The sequence below is a fragment of the Chaetodon trifascialis genome, chromosome 3 (genome assembly GCF_039877785.1).
Source record: "Chaetodon trifascialis isolate fChaTrf1 chromosome 3, fChaTrf1.hap1, whole genome shotgun sequence".
In the NCBI taxonomy this organism is placed as follows: Eukaryota; Metazoa; Chordata; class Actinopteri; order Chaetodontiformes; family Chaetodontidae; genus Chaetodon; species Chaetodon trifascialis.
The window spans coordinates 16,957,063-16,979,818 of record NC_092058.1 but is presented as its reverse complement, the minus strand read 5'-3'; the positions used below and the strand labels follow the sequence as shown (position 1 = coordinate 16,979,818).

Sequence of the window (22,756 nt, the reverse complement as noted above, 5' to 3'; positions counted from 1 at the left end):
AACAGTGCTGACAAGAAAAGATGGAGGGATAAACACAGAGGAACAGTCTCCTCTCCGCTCCATCCACGCCACCGCCATCTGAATACTGTATTTCCTTTAATGAAAATCAACATTCAAACATGTCGAGACCAACTGCAGTGAACTGTGCTGAAGCTGGTTCATCTCCTTCGGTGCAGAGCAGTGTGGAACGCAGTTTAGTAACTCTTGTGTGATTTTAATGATGAATATTTCAGACCCAGAGGTTTGAGGTCTTTATTTATTTAAAAAAAAGGGCCAAGGCCTGTTCTAGTCTGACGCAAAGACCTCACTCAGCACTATGAAAAAACATTTCTGGCTTGCATCACCGCTCAGTACAAAGTAATCCATAAATGTGTGTGCGTGTCTTTGTGTGCGCAAACCCTCCCACTCATCAATGTCCTCTGAAGGAATCACAGGTGCATGTTGTCTCCGATAAACAACATGACCTTTAAATCGAGGCAATGCAGTGATGGATAAAAAGTACTGACATTTAAAATGGAGAAATGTGCCTGTCACTCTGCATGTTTGACAAACTGACACATATTTCATACATCTGTGGAGGCTGACACTGCTGCACCGAACAAAAGCAGCACTGGTAAGCAAAGACGGGAAGGTCAAACAACAGTGAGGGTCAATAGTTACAGTATATGCACCATACAGTCTGTCCTCACAAGACAAAGCATTGGACATGGACTGGTCAATTATGACTCTCATCTGCTAAAACACAACCCAAAAGCTGTATGGAGGAGCTTGACGTGGACGGATAGGCAAAGCAAGCATGTGACTTCACACATTTTCCTTTTACTGCAGACATTCAACAACAACCCTGTTTTACAATCTTTCCCATCTTAACCAGGTATTTCTTCTTTTAACCGTGACCGCAACCTTTCCCTCACACTGGGATCGGACTATATGATACCAGCCCAATAAGGGTCCAACCCAATAGACGCGGGTCGTCGGGAACATGTATGAATGCTGAGCAGCGAGACAGCTACTTGCTTTAACTGGCGTATTTTGCCATAGTGGAAAACAATAAAAATAGTGTGAAAGAATTTCGTTTCTCGTTGTCACCTCGTTTGATAACTTCTACGATGACTCATAAATTGTTGTTCCGATAGCATGTAATGGTTTTACGAGGCAAACTATGTTGCCGTGTGGATATGAGTGTCAGATCAGAAAATTTTCAAAAGGCAATGACAAAGATATATTTGTCATTTAGGCTCGAGGACTTGGTGACCGTAATTATAAAAGTAGAAGTCCTTGAGACGTGTGTCTGTCATTTACTGCTTCCAAGAATCAAGTGGCAAGAGGGCACAAGGGCTGATCATAAAGTCTCTTTGCTGTTTGTTTTTTTATTGTCCTGAAGGTATGCAGACCACAGCTGAGCCAGCAGCCTGACTCTTACACTACATAACCCTTGCGTGTTGCTTCAAGACCAAGCTATAGCATAAAACCACACTCTGCCCTTCAGGCTCCAATCAGCTCCCAAAATATAGCCTGTCATTTCTGCCTCTGCGGTAAAAAACAATATGATATATGGAATTCAGCATCATACGTCCTCTTTTTGTTCTATTTTGATTTTTCTGTGTGTTGAACATAAAGCATTCATTGCCTTTGTGTCCTCTCTATTGCATAAAATCATAAGGAGATGCACCTGGCTTCTGCACGTCTGATGCCATTGTTGCGTACGTGTGTTCACCCACATGTGCCTTTGTGCGCTTGCGAGCTTGCTTGTGTACTTTACATGCTCAGGTTTCTGTGGGTCTGTATCTGCAGTCGTGTGTTCTTCCAGCTCCCAGCAGGTGTGTAAATGGTTTGACAAACAGAATAATAATGTGCGGCAGGGCTGCGGGTCATGTTGACATGGTGGATCTCTTAATGGCCTTACTTTTCTCAGCGTGGTCTCATGTGGTAGTGCTCTCTGTTTGCCTCAAACTCTGCTACATCATGACTGCAGTGTAATGAAAGAGAAAGTTGGCAGCCAGATTCAGGATGTTCCGTCACCTCCCTAAAGAGCTGAGGCCTGAGAGGAGATACAGATAGGCAGATGTTCACGAGCCTCTTTATGAAACAAAGCTCACCAGTTAACATTCATACAACTGCCCAGAACTCAAAGGCACAGATGGATTACATCGATATGACTATTTTCAAATCATAAATATATTATATATAATATAATAATATACGGTCTACCATCCTTCCTTGACCTTTATATTTTTGTCTATTGTGACATGTGGTTACAGGCAAAAAGCAAAGCAAAATTTAGACAAGGGATGATTCAAAAATAAGAGGACAAAAAAGCCTTGAAGGGTAAAATAATGACTAATGGGGTTAAAGTAACTTCGCTGTCATTCTTACAATAATAAATGCTTGATTAATGTTATGAAACAATAATGGTCAATGCTTTAAATAAAGCAGCATTGTCCATGTCCAATGTTTTGTGACCCATCCATCCACCTCAACACATGCAAACTTTGTTACTCTATAACAATGTCAACTAACTTCCTCCATTGCTCCCATCATAATTAATACGGTCTCTATAGAGGGATTTGTCACTTGAATGTAAATAGATGACATTTTGGGGCACTTGCTGAAACAACTCATGCAGCCATTCCCTCTTGGGAGGACCGTCTCAAAATGTTTCAAATTACAGAAAGAAATAGAGCCCCTGGAGATGGAGATCTGTCAGTCTCAGCTGAACACAGACAGATCCGGTGGCTAGATGCTAGCTAACTACAACTAACGTCTGTATAGGTCAAATTCATGACAATAATGCAAGGCAAAATGTCAACAACCTCTGTTTGAACACATCTCAAGTCCAACAGACAGTAAACACAGAAAGCCACTGGAAATCCAATTTACCTGCAAAGGTGGTTGCGTTTGATGGCAAAACACTGATGGAAAAATTTGTACAAAATCAACCTCAGCTTGTCTCATATGATGCAAACACTGAACAGTACATAAAGTAAAAATACTGCAAAACAAGACAGCACACACTGCTGCAAGCATATATCAAAAATGGACCATACGTGACCCATATTCCCACCTCCATGTCTCAGGACTTGTGTGTATGCTTAAAACAAGACATGACATGTAGACAACCTACAGGGACAGCAACGAAATAACCCCAAATTGTTCATGCGTGTATGACATTTTGCATTTGACAGCCAAAGGTTAACCCCCATAAGCAGCTGTACCAAATGGATTGCTTTCACCTCTTTGACAATGCTACCATGGGATTTTTATCACATGTACAGCACAGTCCGTCACAAGCTAACGTTCAGCTGTGCAGACTATAACTACTCTCTTCAGTCTTCTGTACATTAACCTGCAGGTTAACATGGCTCTTTACCTCCTCTGGTCACCTTGAACTCACCTCAAAACATGCGGCTCCCTCCCCCTCCTCGATGCTTTCCTTCTCTTTCCACCTCATCTCCCCTCCTCGTCCAGACCTCTTTTCCTCGCTCAATCGACTCCATCAACTCAGCCCCACTGCCATTATTTTCGACCAAGCTCCTATTTGCTTGTCATCTCCAGTTCCTTGCCAATCAAGAAGTTTTTACCTCTTTATGAGGTTTCATAATCTGGCACTACGGAAAGACAAGACAGAATTTTTCATGAGAAATTGTTAGCAGGGAGAAGTCCAAACACAGCAATGTGCCACCATCATTACATAATGATTTTAATTTTAATGAGAGCAGTGCAAAATCTGGTGGGGAAAACAAAAGTCTTCATTAATTACGAATACTGCATGGAATCAGAGTGGAGCTGCAGAGGGACTAGATGATCTCAAGAGCACTGCATAAAAACAGACACACACACACACACACACACACACACACACACACACACACACACACACACACACACACACACACACACACACACACACACACACACACACACACACACACACATTTCAGGCAAAAGAGGACTTCTGAGAGGTCTCTGGGAGGTGGCATTTAAGCCTGGCCACTGGGGTGCAGAGCATCTATCATTAAAACAAAGTGCAGACTGAAATCAACTGTGCTCTCCTTCACCAGCACTCAGCTCTCCTCTTCGCCGTGTCCTTTCCTCATTGTCCAGATCTCACACAGACAAACACAATATTAATCAGCATTGAGCCTATAAGTTAGTCCTTTCAGTGCATAATTCATTCGGACTACAAAGGTTTGTGTGTACTGTCGTCTGTCCCCTGCTTAGGTTGGAATAGCCGCCTTTGACTCGAGGGTAAGCTGAGCTGCAGTAAATTGGATTTCATGCTCAGTCCTTCACAGTAGCTGTATGCGACACTAAGACAGAGCCATCTTCCCCCCGCAATCACGACAAAGTTAGCGCTGTGTTTCTTCAAAGGTTAGTCCCTCTAACACAGTTGCATTGCATTTACACCACATGGGAGAGAGCTGATGCAACAAATCATTTCAAGTATTTATTTTGCAGAGAACTGGTTACCATGCCAAATGCCGAATGGTGGCAGCTCGGCATTCCACAAAACAAGAAAGAGGAGTCACAAATCATTTGAACAGATGATGATCATCGACATACTAATGGTGTCACAGAATGCTGGATCAATTCTTTTTCGCACAAAACTTGGGGGGAAAGACAGCCACAGCCCAGTGGATCCAGTGGTTTTCGGGTTAATAGACTCACCACAGAGTTGTCCCTCTCTGCTGCAGCAGCAGTGAGAGGGTTTTTGTCAGGGGAAGGCTGGCTAATCTGCCACAGGAGCTCATTTCAGAGGCTGCTCCGCACAGCAGCCCATTTAGATGCAGATGTGAGGCGGATGGCATCGTGTGCGGAGCCGGTCCTCTGAGCCGAGGGGCCTGGAACTAAAGATGGCTGCATTTCTTTTTTCCTTTCTTTCTTTCTTTTTTCTTTTTCTCTTTGGAGGGACCCTGCAGTGCTTCTGCCCCTCATCAGACTTCATTCTGTTAGACAGCATGTCATCCAGTCTCCTGTCCGCTTCCCTCCTGGTCACATCATGGAGCGCAAAGATGGAGGCAGACAAGGAATACAGAGAGGCTCCAGCAGCATCACTGACATTGACATTACCTCTGTGATCATTAAACTGAAATTGGCTAAATGAATTGCCAATTTGAGAGGCCTTAGTCACAGCATATTGGTGTGTGCATGCCGGTGTGTGCACACGTCTCTGGGTTTGTGAAATCTACTGTGACGATAAGATTCTGTCTCTGGTTGTCTGCCCCCCCCCTTTACGTCTCTTCATTTCTGTCCAACTACCTCTCACACACAATCTACACACAAATTCAATAAGCCATTACACAGGCATTGATCTTTTTCTCACCCAAACATTTGCATTAGAAAAAAAAAGGCAGTAAGATGAGGGGCTGGGTGAGACAGCGCTGTCTGTTCATTTTTGTGGAGAGAAGGAGCAATAGATGGCGAGGCCTGGATTTATAGAGTTTGGCAGCACTTTAACACTTTAACGCTCCTCAGAATGTGTCCAATCAATGTGCTCCCTCCCAGCGTGGTCGCTGTTGAAGAGATGTGGCGCTCACTTATCTGATGTCATTGTAAATCACTCAGGAGGAGGGTAGGTCAGTGGATGCTGCTGCGGCTACACTCACGCCGCATCGAGCTGCCGTGGGATGGTGCAGAATAATACCCTGAAAACACTGCGTGCCAACGTTAAATGCATCGCTCTATTGTGGGTGCCTGCACAGTAAATGCAGATTTATAAGTAACAGCAAGCATGCTCTGACCTTTCAATTGTAACACAGCGTAAAATGAGCTGCAGATTTACCAGAAGCGTGTCAGGAATACGGTTCACTAACCAAAGACAAAACACAATGATGATACCTCTGAGCCAGTCCATAAAGCCTAAACATTATTGTCCCTTTGCGTGCTTTGTTAACCGCATTTTAATTGCATCTCAGACATTTTCCATGTTATAGGTAATCCTGGATTTTAGTCTGGTGATTCTTCAACAAATCCCTCAAGAAGACCAAAATCATGAATGAACTGATGCTACTAACAAGTATGTGTGCGGCTAAAACCTAAAAAAGTGTGTGCACAAAAAAAAATTATTAAAAACCCATAAATGAGCCTCACTGTTGCATTGGGTAACATGTTCCATTACTACCATGTGGACTGCAGTTCATTTTGAGTCAATCCCACAAACATTACCCTGCTGCTGTAAATACTCACTAGCTCACCGAATGAGTATTAATCCACTGCTGAAAATAGTTCCCAACAAATGCACGATTCACTCCTGTTTTTCCTGACCCATTTTTAAAGACTCACATGTCAGTAGGAACCGCAGACAGGCTGAGGAAGTCAGAGAATTAGAAGACAGACTAACACGCTGACATCTTCGGTCTTTTCATGGCTTGTGTTGTCTTTAAATCCCAACAAAAATATAGAATATAACCATCCTTATCAAAGCATCAAACATGTTATGATCATTTAAAAATAGTCCCAGATTGCTTTTTCATCCTTATCTTGCTATTGCTTACACTCATTCCTTCATGATATCTGGTGTTGAGCGTTCACTCATTCCTACATGTTCGTATGTTGGTGTGAACTAAGGTGTGTTATTACCGCTGGTTTTTCACTCAGCACAGATCTTGCTGTGGTTGGTTTGGAGAGGTGATAATGGCCGCCATGTGAGCTGTGGGATTCATGGCATGTCTGAAGGACATTTAAACCGTGACCCCCACTTCTGCTTCCCGCCCCTACCTTCTAAAACCCCCTCTTTCTCATGCAGCGTATGCAAAAGCAGTCAGACACAAATGACAGTAGCTACAGCTGAGCTTCAGCTGCCACAGCCTCCCAAGGACCGAGGAGGAATGCCAGAAGGAGAGACTTTCCCCTCCATCTATTTTTGATCCTGACAGCACATTCTTTACGTCTCCCCTGCTGTCAGTGAAAGGAGCCTCCTCTGCTGTTACCAAAATAGCCTTTTCTTCTCCTCGTTCTGACAAGTGACCAGTTTTTCTTTTCAAATGTAACAAAATTGTTGAGTAGTCATCACAAAGCGGTGGCAATAAAAGGATGATGATTGCATATAATCTCAGGAGAAAAGATTATACAAATTCTCTCTGCACAGCCCGACTGGGCCTGAAGCACCCTGCTGGTTTTAAGCTAAAGAGAAGAATAAGTACGGGAAGTGGAAAGGAGAGAGCAAACCAGAAAGAGGATGAAGAGTAACAAAACAGCTAGAAGGACTGGTGCTGGAGAGAGGAGAAGCACAGACTGGGGAAACAGAGGCAGGCAGACAGAATAAGGGACCATGAAATGGGGATAGAAAACTGTGCTCAGTGAGAGCGAGACAGAGGGAGAAATGGAGGAAAGGCGGATATCTGCAGCACCCCAGCTGCGAGGCTTAAGGAGCTTAGCCCTCCTGCCCATCACAGAAGACTCTTCAAGTGCAGGCATTCACCGCCGCTGAGCTACTACTGGGAGAAAAGTGAGCAAGAGATGCGGAGAGAGGAGAGGTGTGCGTGGGCAGTGGAGCCCAGTACGGGCAAATGACGCAGAAGATGAGAGTTCAGATCATTTTAAAGAGTGAAGGGACATGTTTGACAGCAGGAGCTTCGTCTGATATGTTTAGCTTTAAAAACGCAGATTGACATTTTAGGAAATACTCTCATTTGCTTTCTTCCCGAGAGTTAGATGAGAAGATCAATACCACTTTTAAGTCTGTAAGGTAATTTTGAGGCTGTAGCCAGCAGCTGGTTAGCTTAGCACAAACACTGGAAGCAGGGGGAAACAGCTAGCCTGGCTCTTTCCAAAGGTAACAAAATTCCCCTACCAGCATCTCCAAAGCTCCGAAATGAACAGGTTGTTTCTCGTCTGTTAATCCATTTTCATAAAGCAAAAGTTTGGGCAGAATTGGCCCAAATTTCTGTTACTGTAAATGAGGACAACATGAGGAAGGAAAAGGACCCAAAGCAAAAGTTTGGGTACCCTGTATGGTCAGCACTTAGTAAGAGTCTTTCAGCTCTTGTCTTGTTCTGTGAGATTCTTCATTCGTCTTGAATACGCTGCTCTTTTCAGGTCTATCCACAGATTTTGATTTGCTTTTCTAGCAATCCTACAAGCAGTTCTCTCTGAAAGCTTTCCTGGTCTTCCAGACCTCAGCTTGACCTCCACGTTCCTGTTAACTGCCATTTCTTAATTACATTACAAACTGAGAGCTGAACTGAGCTACCTGAAAACACTTTGTGTGTTCTTATAGCCTTCTCCTGCTTTGTGGGAGTCAATTATTTTAATTTTCAGAGTGCGAGGCGGCTGCTTAGAAAAGCCCAATGACTGCTGATTGACGGGACAAGGTTTGAGGAGCCAGAGCGTTTATAAAGCTTTAAAAATGTTCATCACCTGCCCGTGCTAACGATGATTGTGAAGAAGCCACAGTGCTAACGAGGTCATTTAGGTTGAATCCTTGGTAAAGGTTACTGGAGGGCTCAAATTTCTTTTGCATGGTGCTTCTTTCCTTTTTTCACCCTAAAAATTGTACAAAAAAAACTATGTTTCAAATTTAACAGAAATTTTGATCAGGGGTGCACAAACGCTTTCATACCACTGTACTCTCAGAGAGAAAGCGGATTTCCAAATGTCTAACTATCATATTATTTATAGGGCTTTGTGCTTTTTTCCATTTTTGATTTCCCTGTTTGTGCATCCATCACAGGAAGCGTAAACCGACCAGGGCCGGTCCCTGCCTTCCTCAGGAGCCCGCCTGTCATCCCAGCCCCGCTGGACATGAAGCCCTTCCTCCAGTTCCCCCTGGAGTCGCCTCACCCGGCCAGCATCGGCCTCTTCCACAACTTCAACACGGTGAGGCATACCTGCACGCAAGCATGAATGCACACGTGTGCACACACTGTGTCTGGGATTTGTTATCATCTTGCTTCACTCAACAGAAGGCAGAGCTGGTATTCAGTTGTGGTTTTGGAGCGTTGCCTCCTGAGTGATGACAAGTGACAAGTGCTGAGGATTTATACTGGATAATCCAGAATGATAAGGTGACAGCTGTTTACTTTTTATTTAGCAGAACGAATTTCAGCATAATTGAGAAAATGCCCGGCAAGTGTTTTACTGCAATAAAATGAGTTACAGCTAATCAATTGTATAAGAGGCACAGGCCGTATTCTCTACAGTCAGCATTTTCTGTCGCTCCCTCTCATTTCCAGATTGGGTTTCATGTGAAGGTCAGTGTGGCGACAAACACGGTCGCACGCACACACATACACACACACACACACTCATCTAGCTCATCTTCATGCGCTCAGGCAAAATGACCCTTCCACAGGTTAATGATTCATCCTGCTTCGCCGAGGACATTCAGTGTGGCCGCTAACGCCAGAGCACCTCAATCCTAATCACTCGCTGTCCGCACACTAAACTTTAAGCAAGTCTGTCGTCCAGTGATAGAAGGCTGCAGCTCAGTGTGAGTCTTTATTCAAAGCCTGATCAGCCTGCTCGTGTTTAGAGGCTGAAGAGACTGAAAGGACACAAAGAGAAGGACGAACTGACAAACACACTTGATTACTGTGCTTATTTGACTCAAATACAGTTATGCTCCAGTTTGGGTGGAAACTTTTTGTGAAGCATGAAGTTCTGTGATTTATCTAGAGAGCTCATATCAGGTCTGACTCACCAGGATTACAGGTAATTTCCAGACACTTAAGATTCTCAGGAGGACACGGTGGGTCTCACCTTCCTGTATTGAGACATAAGCAGCACAGTGAGGCACGCTGTGTGCAGAGGGAGGGAAGGGAGCCTCTGCCACTCTGTTGATTTGTAACGCTCCAGAGGAAAATCATTTTTCTGTAAGGCTAAAGTTTAACGTACGTGTTATTATTCTGTGTGTCAGTTCCTCCGTTTGAGACAGAAATATTACTTGAAAGCTAGAATTCTTAAAATTTTTATGATATCAAAGCCCATTTAGATATTATTTATGGTAATTTTTTCAGCAATACCCATTCAATACATGCATTCTCTGACTGCCTCTCCATGAAGTAGTTTTCATTTTCACTATCCACCCTTCACATTGCACTCATTGTGAACAGCCGTCAAAGAGCACAAGACCAGATTTAGAGGTCTGGAACCAGGCCAACTGTCGTCGTTAGTCTTCTTTATCAAACAACTAAAGCGATGAATCCTCTCAGCCTACAGTGTAAGTGCGCTGTAAACAGATAAATGAGTTGCTCTTCCTCTGTTGGATCTCTGAGAGAGTAGCCCCCAGTGCTCCCAGTGGTCAATAATGTCCTGTTTCAAACAGAACCCCAGGATCCGTCGGGAATCTAACTTTAAAACGTGGGATGATATTGCACCACCGATCTCAGACAATCATATGGCACACACTGCAAAATGTCTGGTGCAACAAAAGCTCCACTGTTTGAGAGAGGAGAGAGCAAAAGAGGAGACAGAAAGTGGATGAATATGTTAATGAGGTTGGGGCAGATGTATGGAGACAGATCCTGACGAGAGCAGGTGGTAAAAGAATGGCAGCACAAGACACACAGTGATGAACACGGTGATCAACAGCCACCAGAGAGACAGACAGAGAGAGAGACGAGACGTGAGGGAGGGCTGGCACAGAGACAAGCATATTTGGAGGTGTTACAGGTCCCCTCATGAAAAACACAAAACAAGACAGAGGTGAGCTGAGACAACAGGAGCAAAAAAAAAAAAAAAAAGCAGGCTAAAGTCTATAAATATTCCCAACAATGCACTCAAACAGAGTTTAAGTTTTCAGACCAATTATACCATTTCCCCTGGTGCCTGGAGCTTGAGAGTGTAAACAGTCTCTCATTTGGCAGCATACGTTCACAGTGTCAGTAGGAGATGAGAGGCTGAGTAAAACCGCAGTGTACTTTTGGCTGCTTAATGAGGGAAACACCCAGCGCTGTGGTTGATGAACCCTGCCGTCGGGTCAGAGAGCTCACACGAGTCCATTCGAGGTTCTAAAAATGAGGTGGTAAACATTTCATAAGAGAATTACATGGCGTATATCTGTGTTTGATCTGAGTATGGCGAGCTCGGCCGGTATTTTTAGCCCAGTGTTTTCAATTTGTCTTTTAATTTAAGAAATTCAATATGGCTTTTATCCCATTGTTTTATATGAACGTATATGTAGTCTATTGTTTCACTGTTTACTTTGATAATCTCATTCAATATTTGAATTATTGCTTGTTTTCTGATATACACTTCTTAGTTGTTTTAATTAATTGCTTTAATCATATTCTGTCATTCAGCTAATAGGATAACGCTGAGATGAATATTTCTAATGACAATAAAAATCAGACCTCTGTTAAATAAATGTCTACCCACTGTAATATGTATGCTATATTTATTCAAATTCAAGTCAATCATAAATGTTGATTATGTCAAATCCTCAATCTGTATATTTTTATGTAAACGCATACTTATTTTAATTTAGTTTAATTTATCCGTTTTGTAGTTTCAATAGATTATATTGAATATATTGGCTTTGCTTTGTTTTGTTACTGTTAGTGTACTGATTACTTAAAATACAAAATTCAATTTCCCTGCAGCTGAATTCAATTGCTTTCCTCTCAACAAGCAAAGCAATCAGAAGGCTGAATCCTATCTAAAATACACTTGATCTCTTATCAAAGTACCTCACAGGAGCATCTCTGTTGTTTTGTGTAATATTCTGCTTGTGATGTTTTAAGAAGCAGAGGTTTTGTAGCACACAAACAAAGTACACATTTTTGGAGATAGGGAGTCTGTAATTAGGCTCGTCTAACCCCAGCATGAATTAAAGAGTTTGAACGGCACCCAAGAACTCAGGCACAGACAGCAGCACCAGCTGCTGCTGAGAAAACACACACCCTCCTGTCCGCATCAATCACTGCTCCGTCTTCAATTCACTTCTCTCCAGTCTTCTTTATCTCCCAGCTTTCTCCCCCTTCAGCCGCTCCCTCTGTCATTCACCTGCGCTTTTTCTTTAACACCTTTCTCTCTCGTCCACATTCACTGGACTGCAGGTAGGAGACACACAGAAACACTGCCTCTGAGCTCCTCCTGTGTTGCTAAAACTCTGATGTGACCTCTGGGTTGTCTCTCCTCAGATGGACCCTGTCCAGAAGGCTGTGATGACGCATACCTTCGGGCCACCTATGGTGAAGACAAAGCGGCCAATCATCTCGTGCAATGTCTGTCAAATCCGTTTCAACTCAGAGGTACTAAACCTGGGATAGGACAATATCCTTCTAATTGACCACTAAGCCCCTCCCCCAAAGTGATTGTCCAATCATAGCTTAGCAGCTGTAACTAGGCGCAGCAGGCCTGTCAAACTTTGGATTTCTAAGAATGTCAAAGCAATGGGCATGGGGCAGTAGTATGAGTAGTTGCAATGCCTGGAACTCTGTTTAAGCATTATATCATGCATGTAGACACCAGTTGCCTATTTACTTTACAAGATTCTTGTTTTAAATGGAGTCAACAGGATACATAAAAAAATCCAGCAGGAGGAATGTTTTCAACCAACTAATGGAACTAACATTAGCTTCATTAGCTAACTAGCTATGCTGATTAAGCTGCCAGAGGCATGGATGTATTAAGGATAGCGGGATACTTTGTCCAAAGACATTCATACTGGGTGCATATGCCCCTGCAGAGGCTTCCTTGGGCCCTCTCTTAGGGCTCATCGCTAGAGTCCTTCTCCAGCCCGGCCCATGAAAGCATGCACGTCGAGGACTTCCAGCTGACTTGCCACACACACAATAAATAATTTCATCATATGGCTCCTATAGACTTTCCCAATGTTACTGGACTGAGTGGACCAAATTCTGGTAATATAAAAATCATTTTGGGGGTCATTTTACAGTCACTCTTTTTTCAATGATCGTGTATTGAGAAAAATGTTTTTTTGGGCCAGTGTGTGTAACATGATGAACGCAGATGTTGCAATAGCCCGTGCGGCCCCTACGCCAAAATGGCTTCACAGCCCAGCACCATTCCTGGGGACTTGGCCAGAGACAGTTGTCATTTCAGCCGGCAAAATCAACAGTTGCTGGCTGTAGATGAGAAGATCACTTGCCTGGAATCAAAGACTCATCATATCAAAAATGACTAAGAATTTTTGAGTGGCAAGCCTGCCATCATTGATAGGTGTAGCAGCAGTAGCTAAGAGGGCGGACCTTAGAGAACAGTCAAACTGTCCAAGAGCCCTGCACCTGCACTCTACACACATTAAATCATGACCTAAAAAGTTAGCTGGTGATTGACCGTACAGCTGCAGCAGATGAGAACTCAATTCACAGATTCTCAACTCCAATTTTAGCCTGTCCACAAAGAAGAGTGGGGGGAGGACGACATAGAAAAACCCTGCCTGCTTAATCTACTCTTAACCAGCCAACATAATTTTTGATGTCCTTCTGCACCCTGGTGCTGTTGTGTGAGAAAAACAAGCAGAAAGTCTGCAAGCAAGATTCAGGAAGTTTCTTTTTAGTTCATGAGTACAGAGATTTTGTTTGGCTGAACGCTGTGTCACGCTCGGAAAACATATTTCAGGTGTTAAGTCCACTGTGATGAGGTTTTAATGGAGGAGTGTGACACGTGTCAGCTAACACGAGCTTGTCCTGAAAACTACCTTAAAGCTGATGGAGCACATTTTCTGCATTTCACTCTTGACAGAGACATTGCTGCCAACATGAGGCAGAGGGACTGAAATAAAAGAGGCCAGAAGTGATGAAACTCTAGAGGAATGATTTGAGTGTCCCCATTAAAGAGGCAGTAGTGTTAACTGAAGTTGAAAAGCAAATAACTCATAATGTGGGCATCCGAACCCAGCTACTGGATGACATGATTGATGTGTTAAGTGTCTGGAACTGGGCCTTTTACAGAGTGTATGTGTTTGTAAGTGCATGTCTGCAGTGGAAATATTTTGGTGGTTTGAGACAGTCTTTCTTTGCATGGAGAAATAAGAAATTAAAAAGCACCTTTCCTGGTGGGGCCACAGCAAGGTCAACCACATTTCTGATCAAAGTAATAATAATAAATTTTATTTGTAACGCCTTTTGTAAAACACTTTCTTAAAAAGATATGTTTTAAGATTTTGCTTAAAAACATCAGTAGACTGTGGGGCCCTCAGATGGTCAGGGAGGGTGTTCCGCAGCCTCGGTGCTGCAGAGGAAAATGCCCGGTCACCCATGCTGCGGAGTTTGCTGCCTCTGTACGTTTATCTACAGACAAATACACCTGAACTCTCAAATTACCCCACAGGAAAACAGCTCATTATAATTTCTAAAGCCAATTTTAGAAGTGAAAAAAGACAAATTTCCTGAGTTGAATTAGCTAAACATTTTGATATGAGTGACATGTATTCCTCAATATTGAGAGGGCGTTTTAGAGATGGAAAAATCTGGCATTTATGACCCATGGTACATTGTAACCTCTAACCTAAACATGAGTAGAAATCAAACAAAAGCCTGACATACAAGCCGAGCTAAAAATATAAATGCATTCCAGCGATGAAGCGCTAACTACTTGCGCTCTAAATGCAGTAGAGTGTAAAGGACACAGGCAGGGAGGGAGTCATCTGAAACTTACTGCTGTTTGCTCTGTGAGGGGCTGCTTAATTATATCTCCCCTGCTCAGACCTGCATGTTCTCACATGGTCTACATGAGCGTGGGGTACAGACCATGAGTGGGGGTTGCTTTTATTTACTTACTACAGCATGTTCATATTACACGTTTGTATGTGTACTATTTGCATGTATGAAAATGTGTGTGTGCATGAGTGTGTGTGACTGGTGTCACGCATGCGTTATGCAGTGAAAACTCTAATATCGAGCCACCTGTTTGTCCTACCTTCTGTTTAACTTGAGAGCCGCTGTGTGCATCTGCTCTGCTGCGACTCTACAGCATTTTCCACAGTAACCCGAGAGACTGAGAGCTTAAAGCACGGTGGACATTCTTTAATAATGAAGGAATACTCTGTTTACAGTACAGCGCTTGACTCACTCACGCTGTCTGAGCTGTGCTGCAGTTCAAACACATTACTGTTCATCAAGTCTTCTTCAGGTCACACGCCACCAAATACACGAATAATACCAACATTTTCTTTCATGTTTATGTCTGAAGGAGGCCGGTGTTAAGTGGGAGTGCTCGAGTACTTAGTGAAAGAGGCAGATTGATTGATAGTGGCCATTCAGAAGCAGGTGTTTCTCAGTAATGGACTGCATATAAATGCATTATACACACACACACACACAGACACACATACACACACACACACACACACACACACACACACACACACACATATTATATATATATATGTATATATACACATTCTCACAGCTATTACACTGTAACCACACGTGTTGTAATTCTAACATTGCAATTCATTTCAGGCCACAGAGGACAGATTAGCCTGGCAGTGTTTAGCTCAGCTCTGCTGCAAGGCTGACGTCACACCATGCTGCATTAGCCATCGTCACCACTGCAGCACCACACTGGGCACCTCTCTCCCTCTGTCTTTCTCTTCTCATTCTTCTCAGGCCCACATCAAACCTTCTTTCATTCGTATCTCCTGTCTGTTCGGCAACTTAGTTTGCTCACCACTTTCCTCGTCAGTTTCCATATTTCTGCTTCTGCCTCTGTGGGGTTTACTGTATCATCTGTCTCCCTCTCCTTGTCTCCACCTCTCCAGCTTCTTCCCACCCCCTCTTCCTGACACTGCTGCCAGTATCCCATACAGTAGATTTGGCTGCTAGACACGCTCTCTCTGCTTTCTGTGCCTTTGTCGCTTTATAGATAGAACATCAAAGCACATCCTGCTTAGAGAGAAAAAGGATTTCAGGGACATTCACTTGCTCTCATTTTCTCCCTCTTAAATCCCATCTCTGCCTCTTCATTCATCTTAATCCCCCTTTCCATAGGCACTTTCGTAGCTTCGCTGCGTCCGTTTCACCCACTATGCCAAACATCATCTATATTTTATCATCATTCACTTTTCCTCTTACTCCAATGATCAGATGCCTTCATCTCTTTTACATCATATTGTCTCTGCTGCATCCCACCCCCACCTCTGAGGCTGTCAAGCTTTCATGCTTGAATTGATGGCTCACCTTCATTGATTTCTTAAGATCCGACACTGAAGGTCACAGGGTGAGAGGAAGTATCAAAGCTCAAGCACAAAGAAAACTATTGGGAGCTGCCGAAAGGGAGATGAAAATAACAAGGACAGCAGCAGAAAGTGTGGACTGCAAATAGAAGCAGGAGCATTGAGTGTTTTTGCCTTTGGAGCTCTGCTGTCATTTGGTCATGGACTTGTAGCGCTTCATCTCCTTGTCTAATTGCAGGGCTTTTGGTAGCAGCAGCCTCAGGAGTTGGGTTACCAAGGCAGAGCTATATCTGCCTTTCTGTCATCACCAATCAGGATGAGGGCTATATGGGTAACTATCATTGGCAGTTAATACCTCAGGCTTACAGAGGCATCCCGAACACGTCCCAGTGGTGTACTTGCCTCAGTGAAGGATCCCACCCCGCAGAGCCCCCGACATGTACCTGTCATGCGCCTTATGTGGGTCCCTCAGCCTTGTTGACATAATGCAACCTATCTAATCCCAGCAGGTCTCTGCATGTGCATACACACACACATGCAGTCACACACACAATCTTGTATTACTGTATTAGTGAGGAGCTTACAGGAACTATATCTGTGCCCTAACACCTCGCTCTTTTCTTTGATTTCATTTGAAGCTGACGTGCACATGTATATCTGGACTTGGAGGGGAACGCTGATTTCCCAGCCCAGTATCTCTTTGCTTATTTCCCTACTGTACATTTCTGCACCTCATGATTCACGTCGAACGGCAGTGTTGGAGGAAGTGCCAGTGCAAGGAGGCAGTGAGTCCTTTGTGTTGTAATGTGCAAGAAAAGGCACGTAGGTTCGAGTGGTGCGCAGCATAGTGTGTAGCGTGAAAGACTTTGATGCGGAAGAACAGACCTGGCACATGGCCCTTACCTTTTTATTAACCATCACCACAATCTTTGTCAAACCATAACCCTGTGCTTTAGCTGCGTAATCCTAACTATACTGTACAAACTTGCCTTGTGAATAGAAAAGTGTAGAAAGCGTTTTTGTGGAAGCATGCTTGATGAAGAATAGTCAACGCTAGGCTCTTGAAAAATGGAGTTTGATTTCATGAAAATCTTAAGGATTATAACTTGAACACATAACTCGTCTCCAATTACCTTAACCTGAACTACAGCGAACTGAAACCCAAACTCTACCTCCTTATGGAGGACTTACTGATGTGTCCACTCCTCTTCATACTTCCCATTTCCTGAGTTTACACTGATCCTCTTAAGCGCAATCACACAAGGACAAGCAGTCAAACACATACTCGGGGACTTAAACTCTTCTTGATTTGCTCCATTTTTTTTTTATCTCAGTACCTGACTGTCAACTGTCACTGGTAGCCCACAGTCCTGCAGCCCATTTCAGATAATCCCTCCACTCAATAATCATCATCAGCTCAGCAGGCCAGTTCAGTGATTACAGCAGTTGCGAAGGAAGACAAGAATGTTCTCGGGGCTAATTTTCCATGATAGCCTCATCAGCACATCAGACCCGCAAACTATCAGCTCAATAGTCATTTACATACTGGAATGGACCAAAAATGCACGGTGCAGAATATTTTTCAGGATTTTTGAGTAATTATTGGATTATCCTTGTGGTCAAAAAGCATGTTAGTTTGCTAATTAGTTTTTTGCTAGTTTGTTTAAGAAAGGGAAGCCCACAGAGAGGATTTGGTTAGAACATTCCTCAGTCATTCAGGTACTGAATGACTTCAAATGGCTCCAAGATTTGGTCTTAAAAATCAATGTGTGCTGCTCAGATAAATCCACTCCACATGTGGTGTCGGCTCAGTTCTGTGACCCTACTGGCTCTCTAACTGAAGTTCATATGAGTGTCAACAAGAGAGAAGAAAACCAACATCGTGAACAAAATGAAATGTTGTGCTAAGAATGGAAATAAGAGTCCTGTCTTGTCGGTTAAAATCCATGATTTCATGTTAACCTCTTCTATGTCTTGTTCTTCTGCCAGAGCCAGGCTGAGGCCCACTATAAGGGGAACCGCCATGCTCGGAGGGTGAAGGGGATCGAGACATCCAAGACAGCTCGTCTCCAAGACGCTGACAAGCAGCACCCTCCCTCTACTGCTTCGCCCACCCCACAAGGCCCCTCGCCATCCAGCCCCGAGCCTGATCCTAATAAGCAGGGTGAGCATCACCTGTGACATATTACATACAGAGAAATCTCTACAGAATGGCACAGATGCACAACACAACTGTTGTGTGAAGCAATAGAAACTAACCAGAGAAGACTGTTAATTTGTTTTTGTTTTTTTAGAACAGAAAATAATTAAACATTCATTCTGACAACTTCTGAAAAACTTTCTGATTTCACAGATCCAAAGATTCAAGATTTCATCACTCTGTTCAATATTAAGTTGAACTATAACAATAGAAAAAAAAACACAGTGAGGATGTAAAAAGTACAGTTGTCAGTCACTTAGCCTTGAGTAGCTAAAGTGTCACCACAGGGGTGGCAAGACCTGCTGGCAGGTCCAGATGGACCAACACAGCTGTTGTGTTCGACCTCAAAGAGGCAGAGTTTCAAGCACAGCACTAATGCTAGAGAAGGAACATCGTGATTTTCACATTTTTATATAATGATCAGGGTTGAAGGGTTAGTTGTATGACGGACTTTCCACAAATTACTGACTAACCTGAAAACTTTGTGCCGTTCACAGATGACACCCAATCCTGTCCCAACTCTAACAAGTCACCTTTGACCCCTAGCCACCTTCCAACACCCACACTGAGCTCAGCAGATGCAGAGTGTCCCCTCTTGCCTTCTGTCAACACGCCCTTGCCATCCTCTCCCTCCTCCTCTGCGGCTCTCAGTACCCCCCCTGCGGATCCAGCAGCAGCCGGTCTTCCTGATACCCCGTCCCCAGCTCCCAGTCCTTCTTCAGGAGAGTCAGAGGAAGAGAAAGCCAAGAAGCTTCTCTACTGTTCCCTGTGCAAAGTAGCTGTTAATTCCCTCTCGCAACTGGAGGCACATAACAAAGGTAACTCCAACATAGCTTTGTCAGAGTGCACATATTCATAGTACGTACGTCTCTGCCACAGAGCATGCAAAATCCTGAGAGAAACAAATACAACTACAACAGAATTATGCAATATGCACACTAAGACGCAACTTCAGACTCCCTGAGGAATGGAAATTCTGTGCTTATTCTGCATTTTAAGTTTGAGAAACTAAGCAGGTGGATTAGTGCCACTCAGTGGTAAGGTTAAAAACTGTATGGTTTGACTGGGAGTAGGTACTATACACCTCAAATCCTACCACCTACGCTAATGTTGTTGCACTCAGTTTACAGGAGGATTTGTTCTCTGCACTTTTGAACAACCACAGTTGAGCAATCTCACCACAATTCATTTAGAGGCTGTTCTGGTTTCTGATTTCTATCCTATCACATGACCCTGACGGAGCTTGCACATGTTCAAACTTCCTTTTTTTTTTATATGTATCACACCGTGATATGGCTTCAATTACCAATGTAAATGACACCTCATTTTCTTTTCCCTTCTGTTTCCAGGTACCAAACACAAAACCATTCTGGAGGCTCGGAGTGGACTGGGACCCATTAAAGCATACCCACGCCTGGGTCCTAAACCCAGCCCCGAGCATGGAGGGGAGTTGTCCTCTGACCCCAACACTCAGGAACGCACCTTCCACTGTGAGATCTGCAACGTCAGAGTCAACTCAGAACTGCAACTTAAACAGGTGAGAAGACCACACAAAGATCCAAAGACCATGGGTGAAGTAGCAGTCATGAAGCATTCTTGATATCCGATATCTGTCCAATCTCATTTATGTTTCAGCATATATCTAGCCGGAGACATCGGGATGGAGTGGCGGGGAAACCTAATCCTCTTCTCAGCCGGCACAAGAAGCGCACAGACTTTATGGTACAGTTCATTTTTCTCACAGTCATATTCCATATTTCTCAATTCTACATCGTAAAAACATTGTCATTTAGGTTTCAGGAAAACTCTTGCATGCTTAAAAGTGTGTTACATTTACTATTTTCCCTTGACTTTACCAAAGGAACTTCCAAAAACTCTGGGGGCTGGACTTTTACCAAGTCCTCTGGCTGTTGCTGCAGCAATGGCAGCAGCAGCCTCCTCCAATCAGTTGGCACTACGTCCTCCTGGCCCGACTTCCCACCCTCATCCCCACCACCACCTCCTACAGGGAACACCCCTCAGCCTGCTGAGGCCCGCCCCTGGTCCCATCCGCACCGCGCACGGTCCGATCCTCTTCACCCCTTACTGATGGCAAGCGAATGAGGACGAATCAGGAAGAAGCACACTGTGAAGTGGAGGCCTGCAACCATGTGCCATCAAGAGCCAAATCAGCTGGTCTGGCTCCAGCTGGTGTTTCATCATAATAAAGACAGTGAACATAAACGTGACTCTTCATGGTGCATACTGTGGTTGCAGACCACTGCTGTTACACTGACAGGGAGAACCAGAGAGAACTGACAAATCTCAGACATCTGAAAGAGACAGTACGTTGCCATCCTCCCCAGTTTCCTTTCATCACTCAACCATCTGCCAATCATCAAGCAGACTCTGCGGACAGTTTCAACAGGAACTTATAACCACGTTTTTATCAAGCATGGACTTCTTTGAGCATCCTCCAATCTGCAACTGACTAAGTATCTTCATCTAACATATGATCCACTGTATCTGACTCGGAACCCTACCTCTCTTATGTTTTAATGTTCACCTCTGCAAGGATTCATTGCATATCCAAAGCATTACTGTTATCAAAACATGCCCGCTGGGTTACATAGAGTAGTTGCCTCTGATGTTAACTGGTATCATGCTGTAGCTGTCACAGTATAGTGGATTGTGCCACTGTAAAGTTCTGTTTTTGTGGCCTATAAAGAGAAAAAGGTACCAACAATTTATGTACTGTTTCTGCAGTTACTGACAAACTGCACTGTATGTCTACATTTTCACAACTGGCCTGTATTGTCCATATTTACCTCTGTGGGACAGAAACAGGAACTCAGAGGAAAAGCAAAAGGGTAGACATTACGTAGCGTCTTAAAACTGTACTCCTGTGTACATCCACCATATTTATGGTTTGGCAAAGATGAGTTGTTGTGAAGTAATTGCTACTGGTACACTATGCAGCGATCAGTGTTTATCTTACAGTCTGTGTAAAATGCAGTAAGATTGGAGTAAATAAGAATAGAACGACAGAGAAAACCCAAGCCAAGATTCTCCACGAATGGCCACTGACAACGACCATGTGCATAAAATCTCACAAAGCACATAAGTAAAAGTCTGTGATGAAAAGTCTATGTGTAAATGGCTTAAAAACATTTAAAATGACGATTATCATTTCATCATCTGCACCTCACTGTGCACAACAGCAAGGTTTCATTGTCTTAATGGCATAATTCAAACACTGTGAGCACAGGAAGACAATGGATGATTTACGACTTTGGTAGCAGGTATTTGCATTATGTGCACATTTAATTATACAGACCACATTTTCGCCACAATCCCATACAAGGAGTGTGGACAACAGTGGGATGAAAGACACCAGCATTATGTTATCAGAAAGAAGAGAAATGGACCACATACACAGATGAGTAGCTGTATGCAAAAAATAATACACCGTCTTTGATAGTATGATAGGCCTGTAGTGGGATAAAACTGTCTGCTCTGCCTCGTGTGCTCCAGCCCTTCATGACTCTGAACTAGCCCAGTCAACACTGTCATGATGGCTTATGGAATATTAGAGGGAGGCTTTAGGAAACTGAAACTGTAGCAATACTTAAGCACTCCTGCTAACTTTTCTTGTTAACTGCAATAAAAAAAAAGTCTACAAATGTATGAATTGTGTTTTAGGAAAAGTGTATTGAAACATTACTGTAAATGTAGATTATTAAAAAATGAGAAAAGGTACATGTTGGGGCTTCCTAATTGTTAAATTAAAACAAAATGATATATAAAATCATTAAACTGAGGTCATGGTTGTAAGCAATGATGATTGGTGATTTCTTTTTCTTTTTTTTCAGATGTAATGAGATATGACAATAACAATAAATCACAAATGCAATTGGTTGTATGAGTAGTTCAGTAACGTTATATTGAGAGTATACAGTGTGCGCAAAGTAAGTGATGTTTAAACTGTTTCTAATCACTTTGTTTCAACAGACAGCACATAACTTTAACAATATGTGACTGATATACTAAAATATATTTACATTTTGGCTTTCAAACTATTCATGATCAGAAGCTGGCTGAGGTCTTACAGGTTTGCACAGGGCACACAAAAGACATGAAAATGAAAAATACAGTGTTTGTAGAGGAAACTTAAAAAGGAGGATGCACATAAAAACAGGAAGCATCACAATCAAAGAACAAGAATGCAGCTAACAGCTAATTTGCTTCTGATGTCCTCGGGCAGACAGACAAAAAGCAATCACTGAAGAGTAGATACACTACATAAAACGGCACAATACATAGAAGTCCATCAGTTTGGATTTTACACAACATAAAAACTCATTGAGAGCTTTGTCAAATGGTGCAACATCACCTGAAGCTCAGTATCAGCAAAACTAATGAGCTTGAGGTGGACTCCTGCTCTGTGTCTGTTAGTGTGTAGGTTCACCGAGTGTTTGGCTTCCCTCCTGGTGTCC

The 22,756-nt window shown here is 43.2% G+C and overlaps 1 protein-coding gene across 2 annotated transcripts in view; it reads left to right on the top strand.

Moving 5' to 3' along the window:
- LOC139329528 (zinc finger protein 385A-like) overlaps window positions 1–22,178 on the top strand; it is a 28,235-nt gene extending 6,057 nt beyond the window's left edge. The window contains exons 2-8 of one of the 2 annotated variants that reach the window (XM_070959905.1): window positions 8,672–8,817; window positions 12,081–12,191; window positions 18,071–18,245; window positions 18,779–19,099; window positions 19,631–19,818; window positions 19,917–20,003; window positions 20,143–22,178. In XM_070959905.1, the coding sequence (XP_070816006.1) occupies window positions 8,672–8,817; window positions 12,081–12,191; window positions 18,071–18,245; window positions 18,779–19,099; window positions 19,631–19,818; window positions 19,917–20,003; window positions 20,143–20,370 (1,256 nt within the window). In that variant the 3' untranslated portion in view covers window positions 20,371–22,178. The remainder of the gene's footprint in view (window positions 1–8,671; window positions 8,818–12,080; window positions 12,192–18,070; window positions 18,246–18,778; window positions 19,100–19,630; window positions 19,819–19,916; window positions 20,004–20,142) is intronic. The other variant, XM_070959904.1, reaches the window with a different exon arrangement.
- The last annotated feature ends 578 nt before the right edge of the window (window positions 22,179–22,756 follow it).